This window comes from Grammomys surdaster, unplaced genomic scaffold (genome assembly GCF_004785775.1).
Source record: "Grammomys surdaster isolate TR1022 unplaced genomic scaffold, NIH_TR_1.0 125698, whole genome shotgun sequence".
NCBI classification, from domain to species: Eukaryota; Metazoa; Chordata; class Mammalia; order Rodentia; family Muridae; genus Grammomys; species Grammomys surdaster.
In genome coordinates, this window is record NW_021620534.1 from 523,269 (window position 1) to 546,561 (window position 23,293).

At 47.4% G+C, this 23,293-nt stretch overlaps 1 protein-coding gene across 1 annotated transcript; it reads left to right on the top strand.

The window, feature by feature from the left end:
• On the top strand, nt 1-23,025 carry Nme9 (NME/NM23 family member 9). The gene is made up of 13 exons (XM_028788045.1): nt 1-33; nt 3,094-3,151; nt 7,801-7,904; nt 8,630-8,701; nt 10,575-10,691; nt 12,726-12,747; nt 14,834-14,875; nt 15,483-15,500; nt 15,857-15,939; nt 16,337-16,426; nt 17,346-17,500; nt 18,511-18,647; nt 22,958-23,025. Exons 1-13 carry the CDS (start codon nt 1-3, stop codon nt 23,023-23,025), a joined length of 999 nt encoding a protein of 332 aa, XP_028643878.1.
• Nucleotides 23,026-23,293: the final 268 nt, after the last annotated feature.

Below are 23,293 nucleotides of genomic sequence, written 5' to 3' on the forward strand. Positions count from 1 at the left end.
ATGGGAAACAGGAAGAAGGAAATTGCCCTGCAGGTAAGCCTCGTGAGGCGTTAGCTATTGGCACTTATTTGAGAGGGTGGTGCGGAAGTGGGGTGCAGGATCAAGATGACTTTCCACTTACTAGCAGTGTGAGACAGTGTTTGGGAGCCCAAGTGCCCAACCCTTCTGTGATAAAGTAGAAATAAATTATCTGGAGCACCCAATAATGGCAACTTTTTATAATAAATATCCCGACCAAGGCACAAGCTCTTAATGGGCCTTTGCAACCAACTGTAAGACTCAAGTGGACATTAGTATAAAACCACAAACCCGAGAGAAGATGAAGCAAGCTTATTTTCTGTTGGATAGTAATTGCAGAAAGTGTACAGGATATATACAGCTTCTTTGGATTTGGGCATACATCTGTGTGCTCTGTGGAGACCAGTTTCCCGGCACTGTTCTGTTCACACTGTGGTTTGAGACGTGTTGTATGATGAGCGTTTGCTGCGTAGAGTGCTTTACTTCACATGCACATAGGACAAGGCAGATCTTTCCTCCTCCTCCCCCTCCCTCATTGGTTTTGAGCCGGGGTCCCTCTCTGTAGCTCACCCATGAAGTGAGACTGGTGAATATCCAAAGAGTCATGCAGCGTTGACATACTAGGACTTGAGTGTGGGGGATCGTCTGTGTTAGATTCTGAGGATTGGGTTCCCCCATGACTGTTGTGGAAACCACTTCCTCAACCTCTGAGCTCTGTGCAGAAGCCGGTAGAGTAAGACATGAACTGCAGAGTTATGGATGAGATTCTGGACAGTTCCAAGCCGCCTGCATGCATGTTCTCGATGTCTCTCACAATAACAGGCCTGTGGGCTTCTCAGTTCATTCTTTAATGCCATAGGTCCCTGGTGTGTGTGTGTGTGGGGGGGAAGTAATACTTATTAGTAGTGCTTTGTATTATTCCTCAGAGCTCTGAGTATAACCCAGTACCCAAAGTAAGTGCTCCCATCTGCTGAGAGAGAGAGAGAGAGAGAGAGAGAGAGAGAGAGAGAGAGAGAGATTCCTTTAAAATAGAGAACTATAGTAGAAGATCTGTAAACCTTGTATAGTTTCCTGCCATAATTGGTGGGTAATACATCCTAACATAGACCTTTACATATTTTTATCAAGAACAAGTTGTAGGGGGTTGGAGAGATGGCTCAGTGGTTAAGAGCACTGGTTGCTCTTCCAGAGGAGCTGGGTTCAATTCTCACCACCCAGATAGTAGCTCACAGCCTTCTGTAACTCCAGTTTCAGGGGATCCAACACCCTCTTCTGGCCTTCTCAGCACCAGGCAAGCAAAAAGTGCACAGACAGATTTGGAAGCCAAACACCCATACACAGAAAATAAAAATAAATAAATCTTTTTTAAAACCTTTAAAGAAGAGCAAGCTGTAATTTTCATGATCTTTTCAATTGAATAATGTCAATCCAATGCCCTATATCTGTTATATTTCTCTTTGATGTGGCAAAATACCAGACAGAAGCTACTCAAGAGAGATGGGTTTTTTTTTTGGGGGGGGTTGACTCTTCAGGGGATAGATAGCAGAGATGACTGGCAGTTAATGGCTCCATCTTTGGCAGGGAAAGCTTGCAACTTGGCTTGTTACATCTGGGCAGACAGGAAACTGAGACAGTTCTGGAAGTTGGTGTTGAGCTGTATAACTTCAATGCCTATCTGGACTGGCTTATATGTGCCAACTTTGTACGATGTTGTAAGGGCCCCAGAACTTGCTACAATGCCACCATTGGCTGGAGAGCATGTGTTCAAATGCAGGGGCCTATGGAATGCATCTCACTGAGAAACTGCAACACTCCCTATGGAAACATGTTAATTAGAAGGAACAAGAAAGTCACTGTCTAGTGGAGGAGCCTGGCTGACTTCCATGAGTGGTCAAGCCAGTGTGGTCTCTAATGGGCAGCTGGAAACAGTGTATCACTTGATTGGCTGTAATGAGGGCAAATCTCTGCGGCTTCTCTAACATGCAAACCAACCCAGGGCTACACCACAGGAGCCAAAGCAGCAGAAAACAGGCATGCTGGACTGCGGGTCAGTCCACAGAGGAACTGCCAAACCCTCTCCAAAGAGTCAAGTGATAGAAATAAAACAGCTGGCGAGTACCAAGTGGTGGTGGCGGCGCACGCCTTTAATCCCAGCACTTTGGAGGCAGAGGCAGGCAGATTTCTGTGAGTTCGAGGCCAGCTACAGAATGAGTTCCAGGACAGTCAGGACTGTTACACAGAGAAACTCTGACTTGAAAAAACGAAAGAGGGGCTGGAGAGATGGCTCAGTGGTTAAGAGCACTGACTGCTCTTCCAGAGGTCCTGAGTTCAATTCCCAGCAACCACATGATGGTTCACAACCATCTGTAATGGGATCCAATGCCTTCTTCTGGTGTGTCTGAAGATTAGTGTATTCATATACATAAAAATTAAAAACAGAAAGAAAGAAAACAAAAATAAACAAGCAAAAATACCCTACCTGCTCATCCCATATAACTATACAAAAGAAACATTCCAGAAACCATGGGGCATGGGGTGTGTGTGTGTGTGTGTGTGTGTGTATGTGTGTGTAGAGGGATAATAATATTCGTATCTCCTTGTATGTCATATCTAATATATACCAGAAGTCTTTATAAATAAGACAAATGTGAGTGGATAGCGAAAACTCCATAATTTCTGATAGTGACTGAACGTAACTACAAAAGGAGCCTGCACTGCACTGCTGCTTCTTTTAATAACACAAAGCAACCTCCTCTATGATTCCTGCACAAATACACAGAACACTTTTTAATGTCTGAGAATGGCACACAGTGTTTGTAGGTTAATTACTTTTCCTGTCATATAAGGGGGGGAGGAAGAAAGAAAGAAGATTGCTAACAGAAGACATTTAGAACTGCATTTGGGAATATTGCTGAGAGAGAAAGAGAGAGGGGGGGAGGGAAGGAGGGAGGGAGGGAGGGAGAGAGAGAGAGAACTCACAGAGAGACACAGAGAGACACAGAGAGACACAGAGAGAGGAGAGAGGTGGCCATCTCTGCCCCTACTGACAATGCTTTTGCTTCTCTCTGGCTGCAGGTCAACATCAAAACCCAGGAGCTTTGGGAGGAAATGCTTGGCTCCAAAGGACTGACTGGTGATTTGATTTGAAATGAAACCATTTCCCCTGAGCCATTCTTTTTGAAACCACACAATGATGCATGTGCAGAAGGGGCTACCATGAGTGTCGTAAGCCTGGGTCTCAGTCTATAGTGCTGCATTAGCCAGGGATGGTGGCATACTTCTGTAACCCCAGCGTCTGGGAGCTGGAAGCAGACAACCAGAGTTCAAGGTTCATGGCAAGTCTGAGGGTAGCTTGGGCTACGGTGACTTTGTTTCAAAATGTACAAACAGAAAAGGAACCAGCTGACTTCTTTGTGTCTGTGTGCACAGTGCCTTCTCTGTGTTTTTACTCTCCGGTGCAGTTACCTGTGCAGTCCCATGGAAAATTCCAAAAGTATAAGTTCATCATTTTACAATTACACAGCATTCTGAGAAGTGCTGAAATTTCCTGCCCTCCCAATGTTGTACATATCACTTGCTCATTATTCTCTTAGAAACCAGTTATCAAACTGGCTGTCTCAGACCTTGAAATCAGCTCCAGTCCGATCCAGCTTCTATTGCCCACTGGTGTCTTGAAGCGGAGCCCCTGAGAATACCAGGTATCGTTGTACTTCACGTAGTTGGACATCAGTAAACTCAACTCAGTGAATGAGTCAGTACTGTCAGGTAACAGGGTTCTCTTGTTTTTGAGCTGATTGCTGTACTCAGTTGGATGACCAGGCACAGAGAATCTTAATGATCTGATGCACAAAAGGAGAATGTTTTGGAAGGAAAATGGGCTTTCCTGGAACTCCCAGGATGAAGACATCACAGAGACTGGAACCAACCAGGGACTGCACAATCATTGTCCACAGCTATCTTTATATTAGTTACCACTGCTGGGTAACACTCTACCCAAGTAATAGTGGCTTTAACATGGGCTACCTTCCAGTATCTGCAGCTCTTAGATGAAGTGCAGTCCAGCAGGGTGTCTCTGGCCCCAGAGGCTTTACCAAGGTTGTTTATGTGTCACAGATAGATTTTCGCTTTGGGGCAGACTTCCAAGCTCTTTTAATATGGCAGGTGGTGGATCAAGCTCACTCGGTGGTTATCAGCAGGGTTCACGTCCTCACTGGCTGTTGGCCAGAGACGTAATTCCTTGCCATTGGTTTCTGTGTGAGGCTTTTCACATCTTGGTAACTTGCTTGCTCTAGACTTGGGCACTGAGAGACCATCACTGCAAGTCAGCCTTTGTTAACTTAGAAGTCACCTTCATACTCTACTGTGCTTATTAGAAGCCCATCATGAGATCCAGCCCACTCACAAGGGCTGCGGTAGACATGATGGTGTGCATACCAGGAGGCCAGAGTCTTGGAATTGATCATGCTCTCCTACCCATGACCATGCTCTCCTACCCATGACCATGTTCTCCTCTTCTCCAGGTAACTCTGCATCCAGTTATCCTCCTCTATCTACATATCTCATCAGCATTCAACAGTGCTCCCTCTCTTGAAATTCCCACAGTGCTCCAACCCTTTCCTTCACTGTTTCCTGAGATGTGTCCTGAACTCAGATGGCTTTCCAGAGCACGTACTAGGTTTTCCCTCTGTTTCTATGTTCTTCTACTCTATGGACAATCACAGTTCTCATTCCAAGGTTCACCTCAAAAGTAGCCTAACTATGTGAAATCTTTCCTCACCTCCACTTTTCTCTTCATGGGAGCCCCCTAAGGCTCTGTCAAGGTCCCCACCATATTTCCAGTTTGGCATACTCTGTCTGTCACCCCAGACTCTAATACAACAGTATTAACATTTCTATCTGGCATCTGTAGCAGACTCACCCAAGCCTGGGGCCAAATGGATACCAAATAATGCTAGTTCCATTGATCCAGTGTGCGTGTCTGTGTGTATGTTGACATAAACTCCAGTCAAGGGACTATGAACCCTTTTGATGGTGCCAAGAGCTAACAGTTGTACCCATGTGTCTAGTCTAGGAAGGTAAATACAGCTCCAGGGTGAAATGAATTATTACATTTTTACCAATGGTGAAAGAACAAGCATCATGTAATTCTTTTTTTTTTTTTTTTGAGACTCTGCTGTGTGTCAGCTGCCCCGATGGGTGCTTATGTGACCATGGCTAATATTTCCTGAGCATTGACTATGCCAAGCCTCCTTTCAGTAGTTCAAAAGTGGAAAGATCTTCTAAGACCTCTCATTAGATAAGTTAGAGGAATGAACACACACACACACACACACACACACACACACACACGCAGGACTGGAGGAGATGAGAGAGAATGGCCTTCTACCTTCTTTCTGAAGCCAGTAGAAACTTGTTTCCAAAGGCGCCCACACTAGCATCCTCATCTGCTGCTGCTCTTTCCAACCTGCCTTCAGATTTACACACAATCATCAGCCTCCTGAGTGCCCTCGGATTTGCTTCCTGTCTGTCTGAGTGAAATCTCATGCTCTTCCTCCCCAGCGTCTCACACCCCCACTCCCTACACCTTCCGTGACACTCAGTCAACCTTTGTCCTCACCACTCTTCCCAGAGCCAAGGAGAAAAAGAGGATGAGAATCCAGGAGAAGGTATGGACAAGACCGAAGCCAGCAGGAGGCATCAGTACAGACACTGCAGAGACTTTAATTGGGTCCCCATATCTTTTCCTCTGGGTCTTGAGCTTCCCTTCCTCAGTCAAGCTGTTCTCAGCATCCTCTGCCTTCGGAGACATTTCCCTTCCTCGGTCCAAGTGCAATTTTCCCTGTGGTGTGTTGGAACCCAAATTTCTGTCAGTTGTGAGGTCTTGTTCTCAAAGAAGAGCCTTGGTCTCGGAACAGATGACAAGGAGGCTCAAACCCCCTTCCCTCCAGCGTCTCAGGGCCTTTGTGAGCTCTCGTCCTAGGTTTTCTAATTGGTACTGGAAATGCAGTCTGTTTAGAATCAAGTACGCCTTCTTCTTGCTCGCCAACTACTCCCCAGCTTCCTCCATGTGTCTCAGAAGAGAAGTCCCGCACCCTGCACACTGAGTTGTTTTCATTCCTTTGAAGGTGTTGAGATGCCTCCTTTTCTTCCTTCGATCTCCATTGCCATTCTTGTGTATGGCCTCCTCATCCCTCCCAGACCCAGCTTGAGTCTCATTTTCTGCAAACTTATTTTACTCTGCCAGACTAACCACCACTGCCCATTTTCAGAAGCAGCTGAAAGCAACTCAGGTTATGGTGTCAGAGTTCTGGCTTAAAACTTGGCTCTGCTGAGCAATGTTTTAGCATGGCTCCTTTAAAAGCCAAATGTGGAAACTTATAGGATAAAGAGACCTGAGACTGGAGAGATGGCTCAGTGGTTAAGAGCATTGGCTGCTCTCTCAGAAGTCCAGAGTTCAACTCCCAGCAATCACATGATGGCTCACAACCATCTGTAGTGGGATCCGATGCCCTCTTCTGGCATGCAGGTATATATGTAGATAGAGCGCTCATATACCTTAAATAAATAAATAAATAAATCACAGAGAGAATTAATTAATTAATTAATTAAGAGGTCATTCCTAGGGGCTCTTCGCAGTCTCCCCATGGCAGTGCTACTCTAACTGCTGAAAAGGGTTGCTAGTTTCTGGGATTAGGCACAGACTTCTGAGTCTTGCGGTCTTCTGGTAAATATCCCTCCTCTACAATGTGACCACCACAGGCTGCTACTTGCTGCTTCCCTCTGATCGCACAGGCCAGGTCCTGTATGGTTCTGGTCCATATGAGTTGACTCAATCTGTGCAGCTTCTTCACAGTTTGCTTCAGTCACATGGGGGGAAAGAGTGATCCAGCAAACCCAGCTCCAACACCCACTAAAATGGACAGCATGAAAGAAATCCAAATTTCCCTCTGGAGGTCACCTCTTAGGAGAAAGATGTTGACTTTACAAGTAAATGAATGCTGCTTCACCCAAAGCAAGAAGCTTTAAATTTTTTATTTAAAATACTTATGTGTATGAGTGTTTTGACCATATTATGTAAGAGCACCATGTATATGCAGTGGGCATAGAGACTAGAAGAGGGTGTCTGATCTGGAACTGGAGTTACAGGTAACTGTTAGCTGGGATCAGAACCTGGATCTCTGCAAGAGCAGCAAGTGCTCTTGACCACTGTGCCATCTGAGTGGCATGAGAACAAGTGGCTTTTAATTCGTCAGGAGAAAGCCACATTTGTTATCAGTGGATAAGAGTCACCTGGAGGCTACTGGTCATCTACACTGACCTACTTTGGAGTAATCTGTGTTCCCTTCAGATACTCATCGAGTAACACTTTGCATCAGGCCTGATCCCCGAAAGGTAAAAGGATCACCTTAAAACATGTCTCTTCTTCCACCTGTACTCACTTCAGCTGTTCCTTCCCCATCCCACCCTCTTCTACTTTTAGACAGGTTCTCATGTAAAACAAACTCGCTTGTAGTTGAGGATGGTCTTGAACACCCAATCTTCCTGCCTCTGTCCCCCAAGAGTTGAGATTACAGTTGTGAGCCACCATGCCCACTTATATTCACTATATTTCAGATCCAAATTCCTGAGCTGGGATGAGGGAGGGTTATGTTTCGTGTCCAGTCCTAATCCACGAGGCTTACACCCAGCCCACAAGCATGTCCATTGCAGGGGTGGAGGGAGGAGAGCATAGTGCATGGATGTGGCTGTCTGGTGAGCATTGTCATTCCTTGCCTCCGGCAGTTGTGGACGTCTACCAGGGCTGGTGTGGACCCTGCAAACCTGTGGTTAGCCTCTTCCAGAAGATGAAGATTGAGGTTGGTATGGACCTTCTCCATTTTGCCTCGGTAAGATTCCTTCTCAGCAAAAAAAGTCACACAACAGCATAACAAATTAACCATGGAAGAAGCAAGGGCCAGGATGCACACGCTGCCTTTCAGATATAAAGGCACAAGCTGTCACTACTGTGTCATGTAGTCTCCAGTCAACCTCACCACCAAACTGTACAAAAACATGACACTCAGATGCATCAGCATATCCATCTTGGTTAGTGAGAGAACTTTGGTCAGAATGTTACTTCCAGAGCCCAGAGTTTCAAGACTTCTGTCTTCTAGGTCATAAAGGGAATGTTTGAGCAAATGTTTGCCTAAAGTACAGAAAAGGGAATTCTATGGAGATGTGAGAGAGACCCCACTGACACCCTGCACACTGGTGGATGGTGAGCTTCATAGACTCTAAAGAGAACAGAAGCCAACAAGGCTTATGCTAATCTCTCAGGAGGTCAGACTCCAAGTACCATAGACAATGAAGGGGATGTCTGAGGACCCTCAGGCACAACCACAGGAGGATGTCAGATAGTGGGGTTCCCTGGACCAGTCCAGTAGTTGGATGGGGAGCCAAAGCAGCTCGTTTCCTTCTCATGTGACTGTTCAAGCCAATGCGCTGGCACAGCTGTCACCAGTGTGTTGACAAGGCTTCATTTGGGAGATGCATCGTGGGGGGAGGGCATGGCATTGCTATGACCCTGCACTAGCTGCACCTAGGGTGCCCACTGACAGCTTGCTCTCTTCAGGCAGAGGCAGACTGCCTTGATGTTCTGGAAAAGTACCGAGGGAAGTGCGAGCCAACCTTTCTGTTTTATGCAGTAAGTATCTTCTCAGATACAGAACAGTTTTTTGACTGTGGATCACTGGGGTTCGGATAGACGAATCAGGTCTCAGGAGCCACCATGGGGCCTCAGCCAACTGACTCACTCTGTTCATGAAGAACTTCCCTAGGACATGGGCAAGCACAGATGTGCTCGTTCCTGCCTGTGGGCCCTGTTCCACAGGAGATGAAACCCTCAGCTCCATGGTGGCTGCTGGTGGCTGGACAGCCCTCCTAGGTGACTGTGCATGGCAAAGGACACACATGTCCTAGAATGCACGTTTGGCTTGGCTGATGGACACCCTAGATTGTAGCTCTACTCTCAGAGCACGGTTTCGAGATTTCTCTTCTCTGCCGAGGGGAACTTTTAGTGGAAATGAATACATTATATAGGGAGAAGCTATGTGCTTGCCTAGATAACCACAGTATGAAAAAGCAAGAAAGCTCCCAGGGAACCAAAAGATTCTGTGGTGACAGGTGACGTGGATGTCTTTGGATGTGCCATCCATGACCAGCTCCTGTTTCTTAGTGCCTACAGTTGCATTCCTTTGTTCTCAGGTTGAGGCTGCCGGCCAGACCCAGGCAGCAACTGGTGGATTTGCTGATTCAGACTCAGCCCTGCCTACTCATGGTAGTCAGGGAAACCAGGGTCCACTCTTCCAGGACCCCTGACAGCCAGAGCTGGGTGATTTAGTTCATCTCTTAGCATCTGCACCATGAGTGCCACACACTAGAGACTTATTTTAATTATTTGTTAGATTTCTATTTATCTTTCCTGTGTGTGTGTGTGTGCACGCACGTGTGCTACAGCACTCATGTGCAGATCAGATGACAGCTGGTTCTCTCCTCCTACCACGTGGGTCCTGGGGATGATGGAACTCGAATCATCGCCCTTGGTGAGAAGCATCTTTACCTACTGAGCCATCTTGCCAGCCCCACATTAACAACTTGGGCTAAGATACCACCTGAGCTTTGTCTTTCAGGAGGGAGACCCAGCTTCTGGGATGGCTATATGGCTGTGGTTGGCGGGAGAAAGAATGTTGGGCAGGAAGGAGACGGTCATGTCCATCCAGCCACGCTGCCCTCAGAGCTGTCATGGAGCACACTCGTGATCAAAGCCATTTGATTGCTTAGGCCAATGGTGGTTAAAACAACAATCATCTGTGGGGATTCAGGCCACAGTCTCCAACCCATGGCAGTTCACAGAGGGATGGAGAGAGATGGAATCAGGGCCACCGTACAGGAGCTTCTCTTCAGACTCATTTCTCAGTGATGTACATAGAGAAAGCAAGAGCCGAAAACTCAGGTGCACACTGAGCACGACCACTGTGAAAAAGTCTTCCCTGACTACCACAGCCCACACTGTGAATTCCTTCTTCCACATTCATGTTCGTGAGCTTCAGACAGAGTCCCCTATTACTGCAGTCATTGTTTAATGTGTTTGGAGTGACCACGCCACTGCACATTCACTGAGGTGTTGTGTCTTTCTAAGGTTAGCGGTTATATTCTGTGCCTCACCCTGAGTGCTCGGTATAGTAAGAGCTCAACAAATATTTGTTAATAAGCCACCTATAAGTCACATTTAGCCACACAATCCTCTGTGGATTGTTCCTCCCTTAACTAACTCCTGGCTGCCCTGAAGGGAGCTTTGACAAGAGAGACGTCAGGGAGAAGGTGGAGATCAGGGAGAAATCGTTTGAAGAGCTAAGAGCTAAATTGAGGGCCTCACCTGGGATGGGCCTCAGCAACTAGCAGCTGGGGTGAGGGCGGAGGATGTGGGCCTAGGGTTGATGGACCTTGACCAGAGGCACAGCCTCCTGAAAGTGATGACCAGCTGTGAGGAGGATTTCACGTGGCCTGTCACATTCCAGAGAGGAGAACTGGTGGCCGTGGTGAAGGGAGCCAACCCCATCCTGCTTCAGAAGACCATCCTACGGCAGCTGGAGGTTGAAAAGAAAGTTCTAGCTGAAGGCCGGGAATGGAACATGGTAAGTGGAGGTCGCCTGTCCAACTGGCGGGCTCACAAGAACGCTCACACGGGACCCCCTCTCCATGTGGACCTGGGCCTTTTCTTCACCCAGGGCTTTGGGGGTGGTGGTGTACAGTTAGAAGTCTCTCAGGAGTGATCCTATTTCCTCTCCAGAGTCCCTGGAATGTCTCCCATCCATTTCTCCTTTCAGTGACAACTAAACTCTTAGGAAAGACTTCAGGGATGGAGAAGAATCAACAGAACTGAGTAGTGACTTCGGCAGCCTTTTGATTCCATAACAAAATACTTGAGGCCATTGATTTTTTTTTTAAGATGAAAAGGTTCATTTTGGCTCACACCTTAGGCTTTGGTCCATGGCCAGTTAGGTCTGCTGATTTTGAGCCCTTGTCAAGATAGCCCGTGGGGAAGGCTGCTGGTCCCAGTGGGTCAGTCACCTTCACGTTCACTCCCTTAGTGACCTTTAGAGTCCATCTCTCTAGGTTCTTCACCTTCCCAGGGTGAGTTTAAGATCTGGGCTTTCAGAGGGGTCAAAAACACCACAAGAAGACCCTCAGAATCAACCAACTTTGGCTTATAGGGGCTCACAAAGACTGGACCACCAATCAGGGAGCCTGCATGAGACCGTCTTGGTCTTCTCATAGGACTCCTAACAGTGGGAGCAGGGACTGCCTCTGACTCTTTCGTCTGCTTTAGAGACCCTTTCCTCCTATTGGGTTGGCTGGTCTAACCTCAATACAAGGAGAAAGGGGAGGTGCCTAGTCTTACTGTAACTTGCTATGCCATGTTTGGTTGCTATCCATGGGAGGCCTGTCCTTTTTCTGAAGAGAAACAGAGGAGTGATGAGACGTGGGGACAGAGGAAAGACTTCGGGAGAGAAGAGAGAAGCAACTATGGTCAAGATGCAAAAAAGAAAGAAGATAAATGTAGTTATAAAAATAAATATCTGATTAAAAAAAACATAGGCTTTTGAGGAAAACCTAAAATACAACAAATTATAGGAGGGCCCTCCCCCAGCCTCATGGTGAAATGTTTCCCAGTGACACACACTCAGATTCCTACAGTTCTTTAAGCCATTTCCTTAGTGTAGAAATTTAGCTCTTTGATTACCATGGCAGGATCAGCATACCTTGTGGCTTTGAGAAACCATGCCCACAGTAATACAGACTGCGCCATCATCACAGCTAACTGGCAGTCTTTTAAACGTCTATGCAGCATAGGCGTAGGGAGGTATTTCCAGGCACTTTGTGCATCTGCTGAGAGTCCAGCACCCCACCCTTGGGTGTTCATTGTCCATGCTTTCACACTGAGTTCCAAAGAGCACAGCCCCTTTCTAGAACATACAGAATCAGGTCATACTTCCATGTTTCTAAGGATACTGGCCATATTCCCTACGAAGGAAAACCACAGGCTCACACTGCCATAGAAAATAGGCTGTCCCTTGAGTTCTCTGCACTGGATGGCTCATCCCTTGTATTTGAATGCCAACTGTCTTAATTAGGGTTTTACTGCTGTGAGAAGATACCATGACCAAGGCAACTCTTATAAGAACAACATTTAGTTGGGGCTGGCTTACAGGTTCAGAGGTTCAGTTCATTATCATCAAGGCAGGAACATGGCAAAATCCAGGCAGGCATGGTGCTGGAGGAGCTGAGAGTTCTACATCTTCATCCGAAGGCTACTAGCAGAATACTAGCTTCCAGGCAACTAGGATGAGTGTCTTAAAGCCTATACCCATAGTGACACACCATCACACCAACTGTCCATTCTTTATTGTTCCTTAGTCTCTACTTGCACTGGGTTAAGAGGCAGACTCTAAAACTCAAGACCAGCAAGGATTCCACCCCCAACCCCACACACAGTACTAAAAAGGCCCTTGTTGCCCAAACTCTGATCACCTGTCCTCATCCCCAAGGCTTACTGTGCTCCATGTTTTGAACCTCTGTATTTTGATGCTGTTTTCTGAAGATGTCAAAAGTCTTCACAATAACTTGCGTTGGCTGAGTGCTTTCTCTCAGTGACTGATTTGTCTTAGGTTACTGATGAGGATCTTTTGGGTGTAGCCAAGTGGCCTCCTCGCAAAAAGGATGGTGGCAACGATGGGGACATAGGTAAGTGTAGACCTGATGAGCAACTTGTTGTGCATTTTAAGCAAGAGAATCGCCAGGCTATTGGGCCATCTCAGTTCTGGGAAGCTAGCCATGAGCATTTTGTCTTCAATCACTTGGCTTCAGACAAATGGTATCAGATCTCCCTTTGCCCATTGGTGGCATCATAGGTACATTTGACAGCTGTCTGATGATACTCAAATATGACTTGGGTGGCAATCACTGGCCATCAGGAAATGATCCTTCTAGAAATTTCAGTAATAGTGGAGAAGAGGAGAAATGAATTCTGTCTGAGCTGGAGAGTTCAGGTTTCCCTTACTGTCTCCCTCTAAAACGCCAGAAGCCGTCCCTTCCACAGCCTCACATCCTCTGATAACAGCGCCACCCACTCTCTCCTTCATTCTCTAGCTGCTATCAGCCATAAGTCTCATAGGCACTGCGCTGTGTCCCTTCCTGAGCCTTCCTATGAGAAGAGTGGCCCAGCTGCATTTGAGGACCAGAGAGTTAGGCAGGCTGCCGCTGGGAAGATGTCTTGCATTAACAGCCAAGATGCTAGGCCAAGATGCCAGGGAACCAGGACTGGATACAGCTGGTGGAGGGAAGCTCGAGATACACGGCTGTTTCTCATGGGTGCACAGTAAGGACCAGTGGGATCAGAATCTGACAGGCATGGCTTAGGAAAGCCAGGGAACCATGGAGAAGACCAACTGCCATTTTTGGCTCTCACAGGAAATAGCCTTTCTATACTATTGCCTCTTCTTTCCTCTGTTCTATCCTCCGCGGTCAAGTCTCTTTGACCCAGAACACCACATGAAACCCTTTCTCTTCCTCTTAGCTAAGATTTGTGAACTTTGTTCACATCTTGGGGCCACCCCTCACCTCCACTCCTGCTGACCTGCTGTGGCCTGGCCCTGAACTGCTCCTCAAAGGACACTCCTGAAAGGTTCACCCTGCTGACAAAGGCCACAGTCTCCTTTTTTGTCTGTTTTTTAAAAATTTATTTATTTATTTATTTATTTATTTATTTATTTATTTAATGTATGAGTACACTGTTGCTCTCTTCAGACACACCAGAAGAGGGCGCCAGATCCCACTACAGATGGTTGTAAGCCACCATGTGGTTTCTGGGCATTGAACTCAGGAACTCTGGAGGAGCAGTCAGTGCTCTTAATACTGGGCCAGCTGTCCAGCCACGGCCACAGTCTCTTGAATCAGAAAAAGCTGATATTCATTGTTCCCATGTGCCTTCCTTCTCAATGCCCCATTATCTATCTCTCTCTCTCTCTCTCTCTCTCTCTCTCTCTCTCTCTCTCTCTCTCTCTGTGTGTGTGTGTGTGTGTGTGTGTGTGTGTTGGGAGACAGAACTCAGGCCCTCATACTTGCTAGGCCAATGTTTCAACCTCTGAGCTACAGCTCAAGTCCCCTCTATCCAGCTTCTGAGATAACATCTTTCTCTTTCTCTGGCCTCTTTTCCTGGGTTCTGTCCTTTGAACTGAAATTTGAAGATGAGGCCTGCAAGGGACTCGCCTTTTCTCCCTCTACCCTTTAGGTGATCTCATGAGCCCACCACTTCAACACAGACTCAGTCATAGGAATGCCTTAACATCAAGTGTCCCCAGCTTATCAGAAATGGCAGCCATAGAAAAATGAACAGGCTGTTGCTTAGGGTGACATAAACCATGCAAGTCAGCTTTTGCCACCATTCAGGATACTAGGGATAATCATCTTATACGGGCAAGATATTTCCTTTGCTCAAGAGTTCTGGGGGCTTCCACCCAAGATCAGCTGGTCCAGAGGCTTTAGAGCAGCTCCAGGAACACACAGTTGAGCAGTTACCTCACAGCCAGGAAGCAAAGATGCAAGAGTGCCACCACCTGCCTGTCAGGAGGCCCCATCTTTCAAGAGTTCAGCCACCTCCCAACAAGGCCACAGGCTGGGGACCAAGGGTCCTTAGGCAACATTTGTTCAATGGATAACATATATCTATTTAGTGCAGGCTTTACAGATAGATAGTCCCAGTAGAAACCTTCCTTAGATAATGATAGTTTTGTTTCATGGTGGCATGGCAGAAATAAAGGTTGAGAAGCAGAAAATAGATGGTGGGAAATGTTGACTCTGTAGAGGATGCAGATAAGTTACCAAGGGCAAGTTCCTGTCCATAGGAGCCCAATAGAGATGGGCTCCTGAACTACATAAATTGCTCCCTACAGAATTCCCATAGCTTGGATGTAGGTGGCCTCTGATTATCAAGGCTGACCCCAAGCCTGTCAAAATTAAAGCTAAAACTGAAACAAACTAAAAAGGCCCAAGATGCTCTGTCTGAACTCCTTCTCGCAGGAAACCTGAAGGGGCACAGAGGGGTTTAAAGCTGTGATTTGGTAGCCTGTGCTACAGTTAAGAAGCACAAAATTCAGATGCAGGGCTCGGAGAAACTATTTCTGTCACACGCAAGAAAGGCCAAACCGGAAGGAGACTGTAGAGTGGCTCAGCAGTTAGGAGCACTGGCTGCTCTTCCAGAGGACTCAGCTTCTTCCCCAGCACTCACGACTGTCTGTAACTTGAGTCACAGGGGATCCAGTGCCTTCTTGGGCCTCCGTGGGTGCTGTATGGCCATGGTACACAGGCATACATGTAGGAAAGATATCCATACAGATAAATTTATTTTGCAGAAGCAAAGGAATCAGGAGAACAAGAAGACAGCAGTTAAACCTGAGGACCACAAGAGGGGGATAGGAAGGCCTGAGGGTGGCCAGGCCTGTTACCTCTGCTCCTGTGTTCCTTGTTCAACCCGTCTCCAGGCAGCTCATTCAGTCATTCTAAGTTTGCTTCTCCCAGACCAGAGAGTTCAGAGAGTTAGACTCTGCCCACCAAAGTCAGGCTGGGGCTTCTGGCTGTGGTCTAGTGCCAGGTTGGTGCCATTCCCTAGAGTCTGAGTCTATGGAGACCTGGGGCCCAAGCCTATACCTGGTACTTGCTGCAATGGAGCCGGCATAGAAACAACACTGTCCCTGCAAATAGCTTCCCAACCATCTGACAGCACTCCCCTGGTTAATTTCAGCGTCATCAGGAAAGACCTGTACATTAGGCATCATTAAGCCAGATGCAGTGGCCCACGGGAAGGCTGATGAGATCATCATGAAGGTGGGAGGCACATGACGTACTTTGCATAACTGTCCTCGGGTCCCCTGCAGTAGATGCACAGGGATTGGGGGGGGGCAGCAGGAGCTGTGGTGCACCAAGGAAAGAAGACTTCTGATGAGTTCTAACTCAGATTCTATTCAAGGTTCGACAGTGTTAGATCCGGGGGTGGGTGCTCAGGGTGCTAAGGACCTGTATTGCTTTTCTTTTTATCTTTCCATTAAGATCACTGCAAACGTGGCCTGGAGTCACATTGGCAGAATACACAATTTTATGTATGCATGTGTGTGTATATAAATATATAAATATATTTGTTGTGTGTGTATGTATGTGTGTGTATATATATATATATATATATATATATATATATATATATATATATATGATATATCTTCTGCAGATTCAGGAAGCAGGATTTGACATACTATTAAACGAAGAGAGAACCCTGACAGAGGCAGAAGTGCAAGCGTTTTATCAACAAGCCAGAGAGGTCAGCTCATTGGCTTCTATTGGCCCACCTCCTTTTCTCCTCTTTCCTCCTCCAACACTCTGGTGATAGGTTGATAGAAGCTCGGGGCAAATAACATGAAGAACAAGAACACGAACAGCAGGTGGGTGGGTAATGGATTTGCAACTCAGAATGTGATCAGAGCCTGTACCACTCAAGTGCCATGGCTGCCAGGAAACTATTTAACAGTCAGCAATGGAATAAAGATGTTAATTAGAAGGATGCCCCATAACTCCCAGAACTGATGGCACAGAATGAAAAGGGTTAACAAAGAGGCTTGGAGAGACGAGGAACCAAGAAAAGTCTAGGGCCCACAGGCGCCAAAGCCTTAGGCAAACCACTCAAGACGTCACCACCTGCCACTTAAGGTCCACTTGCTTTTTCTGCTGGTTCTGCTTCTGCTTTGCCTACTTGGGGAGTATGGCCGACGGCTTGTGGGCCATAGCACCACTTTCTAGGTCAGAGGTGTGATAGCTGCTAAGCATCATGGTTGTGAAATGAGGAACAAGTGAAATGGAGGAAGGGGTCTTCCCGAAAGGATACTCGCAGCACTGGTATTGAAGGAGAAGGGCCACAGGGCATGGGGAGGAGTGGTGCCATCTACACTGTGCCCTTGGAGACCCAACACCCACATATTACGTATCCAAACATATTCTTCTAGCAGGCCACTACCCAACTTAACTCATGTCCCACCATGGCTGACCTTCCTGAGGTCCTGGGGCATGGCTGGTCCTCATTACCACAAGCAGGCAGAGGTGGCCAGGTCATGGCTGAGTGTCCACGAGCTCACAAGGCTGCTTACTAACTCTCCCTTCCAGTACGTGGGTCGTCTGGGTGCACTGGCCTGCTTCAGGTCTCAGTAGCTCCCACCCCAAGTCACTGATTTCTTCCCTGTGCCTAGGAGGCATTTGAGAAGCTAATCCATCACATGTGCAGTGGACCCAGCCACCTCTTGATCATCACCAAGACTGAGGGCACCGAGGATGTAGTCACTGCTTGGCGAACCTTCCTGGGACCTTGTGACCCTAATGTGGCCAGAAGGGAACATCCTGAAAGGTGACAACAGCTGTAGTCCTTTCAAATACCTCAAGCTTGGTTGAGAATCAGGGGTGATACTGCCAGCTCTCTGGTAGCCAGGAGGCACCTTTCTATATATCTGGGAAATTTTTGACATCTTCCTACTCCCCAACATGGGATCTCCCCCGCCCCATGCTTTCTAAAGGCTGCTGCTAAGTTTGGCTCAGGCACAGGTCTCAGGGACCCAGTCTAGCCTGCCAAGCCAAAGGCAGCAGTACCACCTGACCTGTGGACTCATCTCCCAGAGCCACAGCTGTCTGGAGTCATCTTCCTGTTCAGCGCACCTACCTAGACCTGCTCAGCCTGCTCTGTGACTCAGTGAGCAGCTAGCCTGGAGTCAACTGAACCAAATACATGGGTCCTGGCTTTTGAAGCTGACAGAGCCATGGTCAGACAACAAGAGAGAACTTAGCAAAACAAACAAACAAACAAACAAACAAACAAATCCCAAAGCTCTAGAGCTGTACTTTGCAGTCCTGAGGGAGAAGAGTGTGTAAGAAGCAACAGGGTTAAGCAAAGTGGCCAAGGGCTCAGACCTTAGGTTCCCACCTAAAGGGTCAAGTCCCTCCTCAGCTTCTGCTCAGTTCAGTTCACTTCCCTAGGCTGTAAAGCAAGACTATCCACCCTCAGGCAGACAGACATATTTATAGAGGTTCTCAGCACATAGATCCTACCTAGCTCAACCAGGGTTATGGTTCTTATCAAGATCAGTCATAAAGCTGCATGACGTGATGCAAGGTGCTAGAACTCGGCAGTGACCCAACACAGTGGGAATTGTAGTTTCTCTCTGGGCAGAAGTGAGATGAAGCCGGACCCTGTGTCTAACAGCCCTGGGCAGCAGCTGCTGGCATGGCGACTGTTCTCCGGTTCTCTACAAAGAGCAAAGCAGTCTTGTGCTAATTGGTAGCTGGTGGTCCTGCTACCAGAGAGCAAAGCATTTCTCTTCAAGTGAAACAATTGTTTCTTTTACAATGTACCAACGCTCCTAGTCTCCGGGCTCAGTATGGCACAGAAATGCCTTTTAATGCTGTGCATGGAAGCCGGGACAGAGAGGACGCCAACAGAGAGCTGGCCCTGCTCTTCCCCAGTTTCAAGTTTGCAGATAAAGACATGGAAGGGCCACAGGGTAAGTTGACAAGGCAGCTTTCTTTATTAAATCTGAGGTGAAAGCCATTTAATGATTGTGTGTGAAACTCATGACTTGCCTCCTAATTAGCCAATAAGTCCTGTTCTGAAACACAGGTCACCATGAAACTGGCGTCAGCATTAAGCCTCACAGAGCAGAGGGCTGCTTTTTAATACCACACTGGGCCTCCCCCCCGCCACCCCACCCCCGCTTATTGTGGAGTCCTAGATCCACTAGTAAGACACTTTGCCTTTCTTTCTGCAAACCACGGGGAAAATCCCATGACTTTAAACAAATTAAAAGTTTATTTGTATACTTTCACATATGCGTCCTTTGCACACTGACACCCCCCACCCACTTTCCCTTCCCCACAAATCTCTCTCCAGTGTTCCTTTCCTGTCTGCTCATTTTGTTTTGCCATCCACCAAGATTAACCAGGGCCATCTGTGGATCATGGGTTCGAAGCTATCTGTTAGCGAATGCCTGGAGGACTCAGAGAGTACACCACACTAAAGACAGTGATTCCCTCTCTCGAGGGATCTACTGACAGTCGGGAGTTTAGAGGTAAAGATCGGAACCTCATGAAGTTGACCTCGTGAGGGCCCAGTGCAGGTAATGCAGCTGATGCAAGCTAATGATTACAGCAGTTTTAGGGCATGGAGCCTTTTGGGCCTCTCTTTCACGACATTCCCAGAGCCCTAGAGGGGGTGGTATATGATTTACCTAGGGCTGGGCCCACTCCTGTCACTCACATTCTGCATCCCGGGCAGCCATGAATCTTTATTCACTGTTGTCAGGAGAGGTTTCTGATTAAGGTTGAATAGTGGCACCTTTGTCTATTGGTCTCAGCACTGGTACTCAGAAGGCAGTTATTAATAATTCAGTTTAGTTAACCATGAGAAATACACTCCCCTCACAGGCCTACTTCTCCCCAGACCTGGGTTGTTAGCTAGGCCACCAGGCACTGGTCCTATCCTCTTGGAGAGGGGCTTAAAGCCATGCAGATGGTTCATGACCATTCTATCAGCCGTCAAGCTGCTGCTGAGGACTTGGGCACACATTGCTCTTTAATGGCTGGCTTCTTCGTACTTGACGATGTTAATCCTCTGCCCATCCCAGACCCTCATCTCCCCAATCTCAAGGCCTCCTTCTCTGCCTAAACCTTTCCGCTCATGCTGGCCCCCCTTCTATTTAATTATATTATACTGTATGCTTTGCCTTAAGGTAATCCTTGCCTCACACCGCCTTACTTCCCCGCTTTCACTGTCCATGTGCTACAAACTGTACTAAACAGTGGACACTGTGGTCCCTGTTGAGAGCACATGGCATTTGTCCATGTGGACCTGGATTACCTTAATTTTCTCCGATCCTAACCTTTTCCTTGGAGACTTCAGTTTTCTTTAGAGCCGAGCAATATTCCACTGTGTATGTACAAACCTTTATTATTCATCAGCTGCTTCCATCTCTTAGCCACTGTGAATAGCGCAGTAATGAACAAGGGCTCTTATCCCTGTCATAGGGCCTAGAATCCTTTGCGTCCGTGCCCAGGAGTGGTACGGTTTATTTTTTGTTTTTGTTTTGTTTTTTGAGAACCATTCAGACGGATTTCCAGAGTGGCTGCCATAGTTGACGTTCCTGTCAACAGCGTACAACGGTTTCTGTCCCCACATCTGCTCCACCATTTGTTATTAGTTGCTACTGGTGTTCTCAAAAGCCAGTCTGTTGGTGTGAGATGAAATCTTAAAGTGGTTTTAGTCTGCATTTCTTTAATGGTTAAGTTTGTCAAGCACCTTTAAAAGTGAGACTTCAGTAACTTTCTGAGACTTATTCAAAGTCAGATGTTCTTTTCTTGTCCCCGGGCCCTCTGTTTCCCTGACAGGCTTGCTGAGAAACCAGACTGCACAGAAGGGCTCCTTCTAGAGCCTGCTGTGGCCTCCTGCCCTTCAGCCCATATTAGAGTGGGCTATGAAGGCTATCTCTATCTATCCCTCCATAGGAGACACAGTGCTTGGGCAAGATGGGCCAGGCTATCACCTTTTCCAGATAAGTGTAAGAAACCAGAGTCCAAGGTGCACAGAACACTGATTCTGTAATTAGCCCAAGAACTGGGTCTGGCTAGCACTGAGGCTACAGTGAGCGAAAGAGGGCAAAATGAACAGTCTAGGAAAAGCCCAAGATTGTGAAGGTTAGTTTCTTAAGAGGAGGGAAGTTGGGTGGTGGTAGTAGCCTTTAATCCCAGCACTTGGAATGCAGAGGGAGGTGTCTGAGTTCAAGGCCAGCCTGGTCTATGGAGTGAGTTCTAGGATGGCCAGGGCTACACAAAGAAACCTTGTCTCAAAAAACAAAAAACAAAACAAAAACAAAAAAAAAGAGGAGGCTGCAACACAGATCCAGTGTTTCTTGCCTGTGCTTAGATTTTAACCCATGTATTTGCCTAAATGTTTGCTGTGCTTAGGGTACCAAGATCTAAAACTCAGGATGTCAGAATGGGTAGGGTGGGAGTTGAGGAACACGCTGGGAGCACCAGTTCAGGGAGCCAGGAAACCCCGGGGAGTATGGCTCTGTGGGGGGCCCTGAGACCCAAGTTCACACAGCCAAGCACATGTGTCCTTTGGTCCTCTCACTTTGGTGGACAGCCCTGCCAGGCCAGCTTCCTTCAGAGCCCATGATACATCTTTGTCCATTCTGGGGCATGACTGGAAGCATAAAGGTGTAAATCTGGACCAGCCTAGGGTAGGTGGAAGTGAACTGGCTGGAAAGAGCCGACCAGGGTTCCTGGGGGGTGCTGGAGATCTGGGATCTGACATTTTGGCCTCAGCTGATAGAGCGATGGGGATGGATCTAGAAGGGACTGAGCCCAGATCACAGATGGCTTCTGTGATGCAGCCTCAGTGGGAAGAGGATGCACCTTCACTTACTCAGCACCCCACCCCCACCTCACCCCCATTCTGGCCTCTGGAGATACATCCTGTCTCCACTGACCATCAGCTGAACAGCTTCTGGAACTTACCTTCGCTGGGACCATTTCTTCTTGTGTAAAATGGAGACAATGATATGACCATTAAAACCCCCAAACCACCATCTTCCTCACAGTTGTGAAGATGAAAAGAGACAGGACAGAAAGAGCTAACCTGTAACTGACCAACCAGAATTGTTCATTCTTACAATCCTGTAATCATCCCTCCTAACACACCCATGAGGAATCCCCTGGCTATCTCACCTGCCAACAAATTCCAGCTGTGATCTCTGTTTGTTTGTTTTGGGGGGAGGTGGTGGCAGGAGGTCTGGCTGTTTAAGGGGTGTTATAGAACAATGTTACCTGCCCCCCCCCAGGTGCTGAGGCTCAAACTATGGTGGGGCCTGTGGAGGACCTTTGCATCTGAGTGTATCTGATGATTGGGTTGTCTTCTGCCAGAATCAAGGTCACGAGGCCACAAGAGGAGTCATTGGTACATAGAGGGACCCGCAGATGACGATTTCAGGGCACAGATGTGTTCTTGGTTTAACCCTATTTTGTGGACAATGAAAACAACTGTCCATACTTCCCTGCCTTATTAAATAAATAGTCTGTAGAACATACCCTACTCTCTAGTCACTGTAGTCTGCTGAGGCATGGTGTCACCTCAGAAGACACTGAGTCTCTTCAACAATAAATCTACTGCTTTGATCTTAGCTTGGTACCTTAAAAACATTTATTACTGGTGTATGTGTGTGGTGCGTGCACAACTTAAGGAAGTCAACTGTCTCTTTCCACCACATGGAACCTGGGTATCTAGAAGTCATCAGGCATGCTGCAGGAACCTTACCTGCTGGGCCATCTCGGCAGCCTCAACTCAGTAACCCAAGGATCTGAAATTAGCTTGATAGTTATGACACTGCCACCTACCGCCACAGAACAGGCATCAACTGGCTTCGGTGCTGCCTGTTACCTTCAGGTTGCAAGGGCAGTCACTAATGGTGGAGTTCACCACACAATGGGGCACGTTCCTAATGAGTACTTGACTATTTCTTAGGCTTCTGATTGGGCTGAAGCCCAGTTTTAAGACCTGACCATGTGTTCCTGTGGGGCCAGGCAGCCTTCAGTTTTCACTGAGTTGCTGACTCAGCTGCCCTTCTTCTGAGGGATTTAAGGTTTCAATAAAGAGGCATTTAGGACCCTGTGACGTTACCATACATACATGGCTATCCACAACCACCCCGCTCTTGCATTATCTGTGAGCTGGCCCAGCCCAGGCACCTCCACTCAGGAAAGGCTGTGCTCTTCCACACCATGAGGAAAATGCCTACACCCTCTTGCTGGTCTTCTCTAGAGGAGTTCACGCCTGTGGCTGCAGGCTCTCAGTGGGCAGTCTGCTCTCAGAAGCCAGCTCTTCACTGAGGGAATTATGTTCTGTCTAAGAACTCTGTTGAGCACTCTGTTGGTTCTGAAAAGGATGGGGCAGGCTTTTATGAAAAAGGCATGAAACATGGTGCAAAGCTCCATGATCTTAGGTCACCTCTGATGTATACTCCCCTGATATTCCTCAGGCTGTCCCGGGCTCCCTTGTGACACTGTGTGCTACAGTTAGGATCCACTCTTCCAAACCCCAGGCACGTGGAGCACAGTGAGGCCATGCTCTTTTTGTGTATGAGCTTGAGAGGCCTAC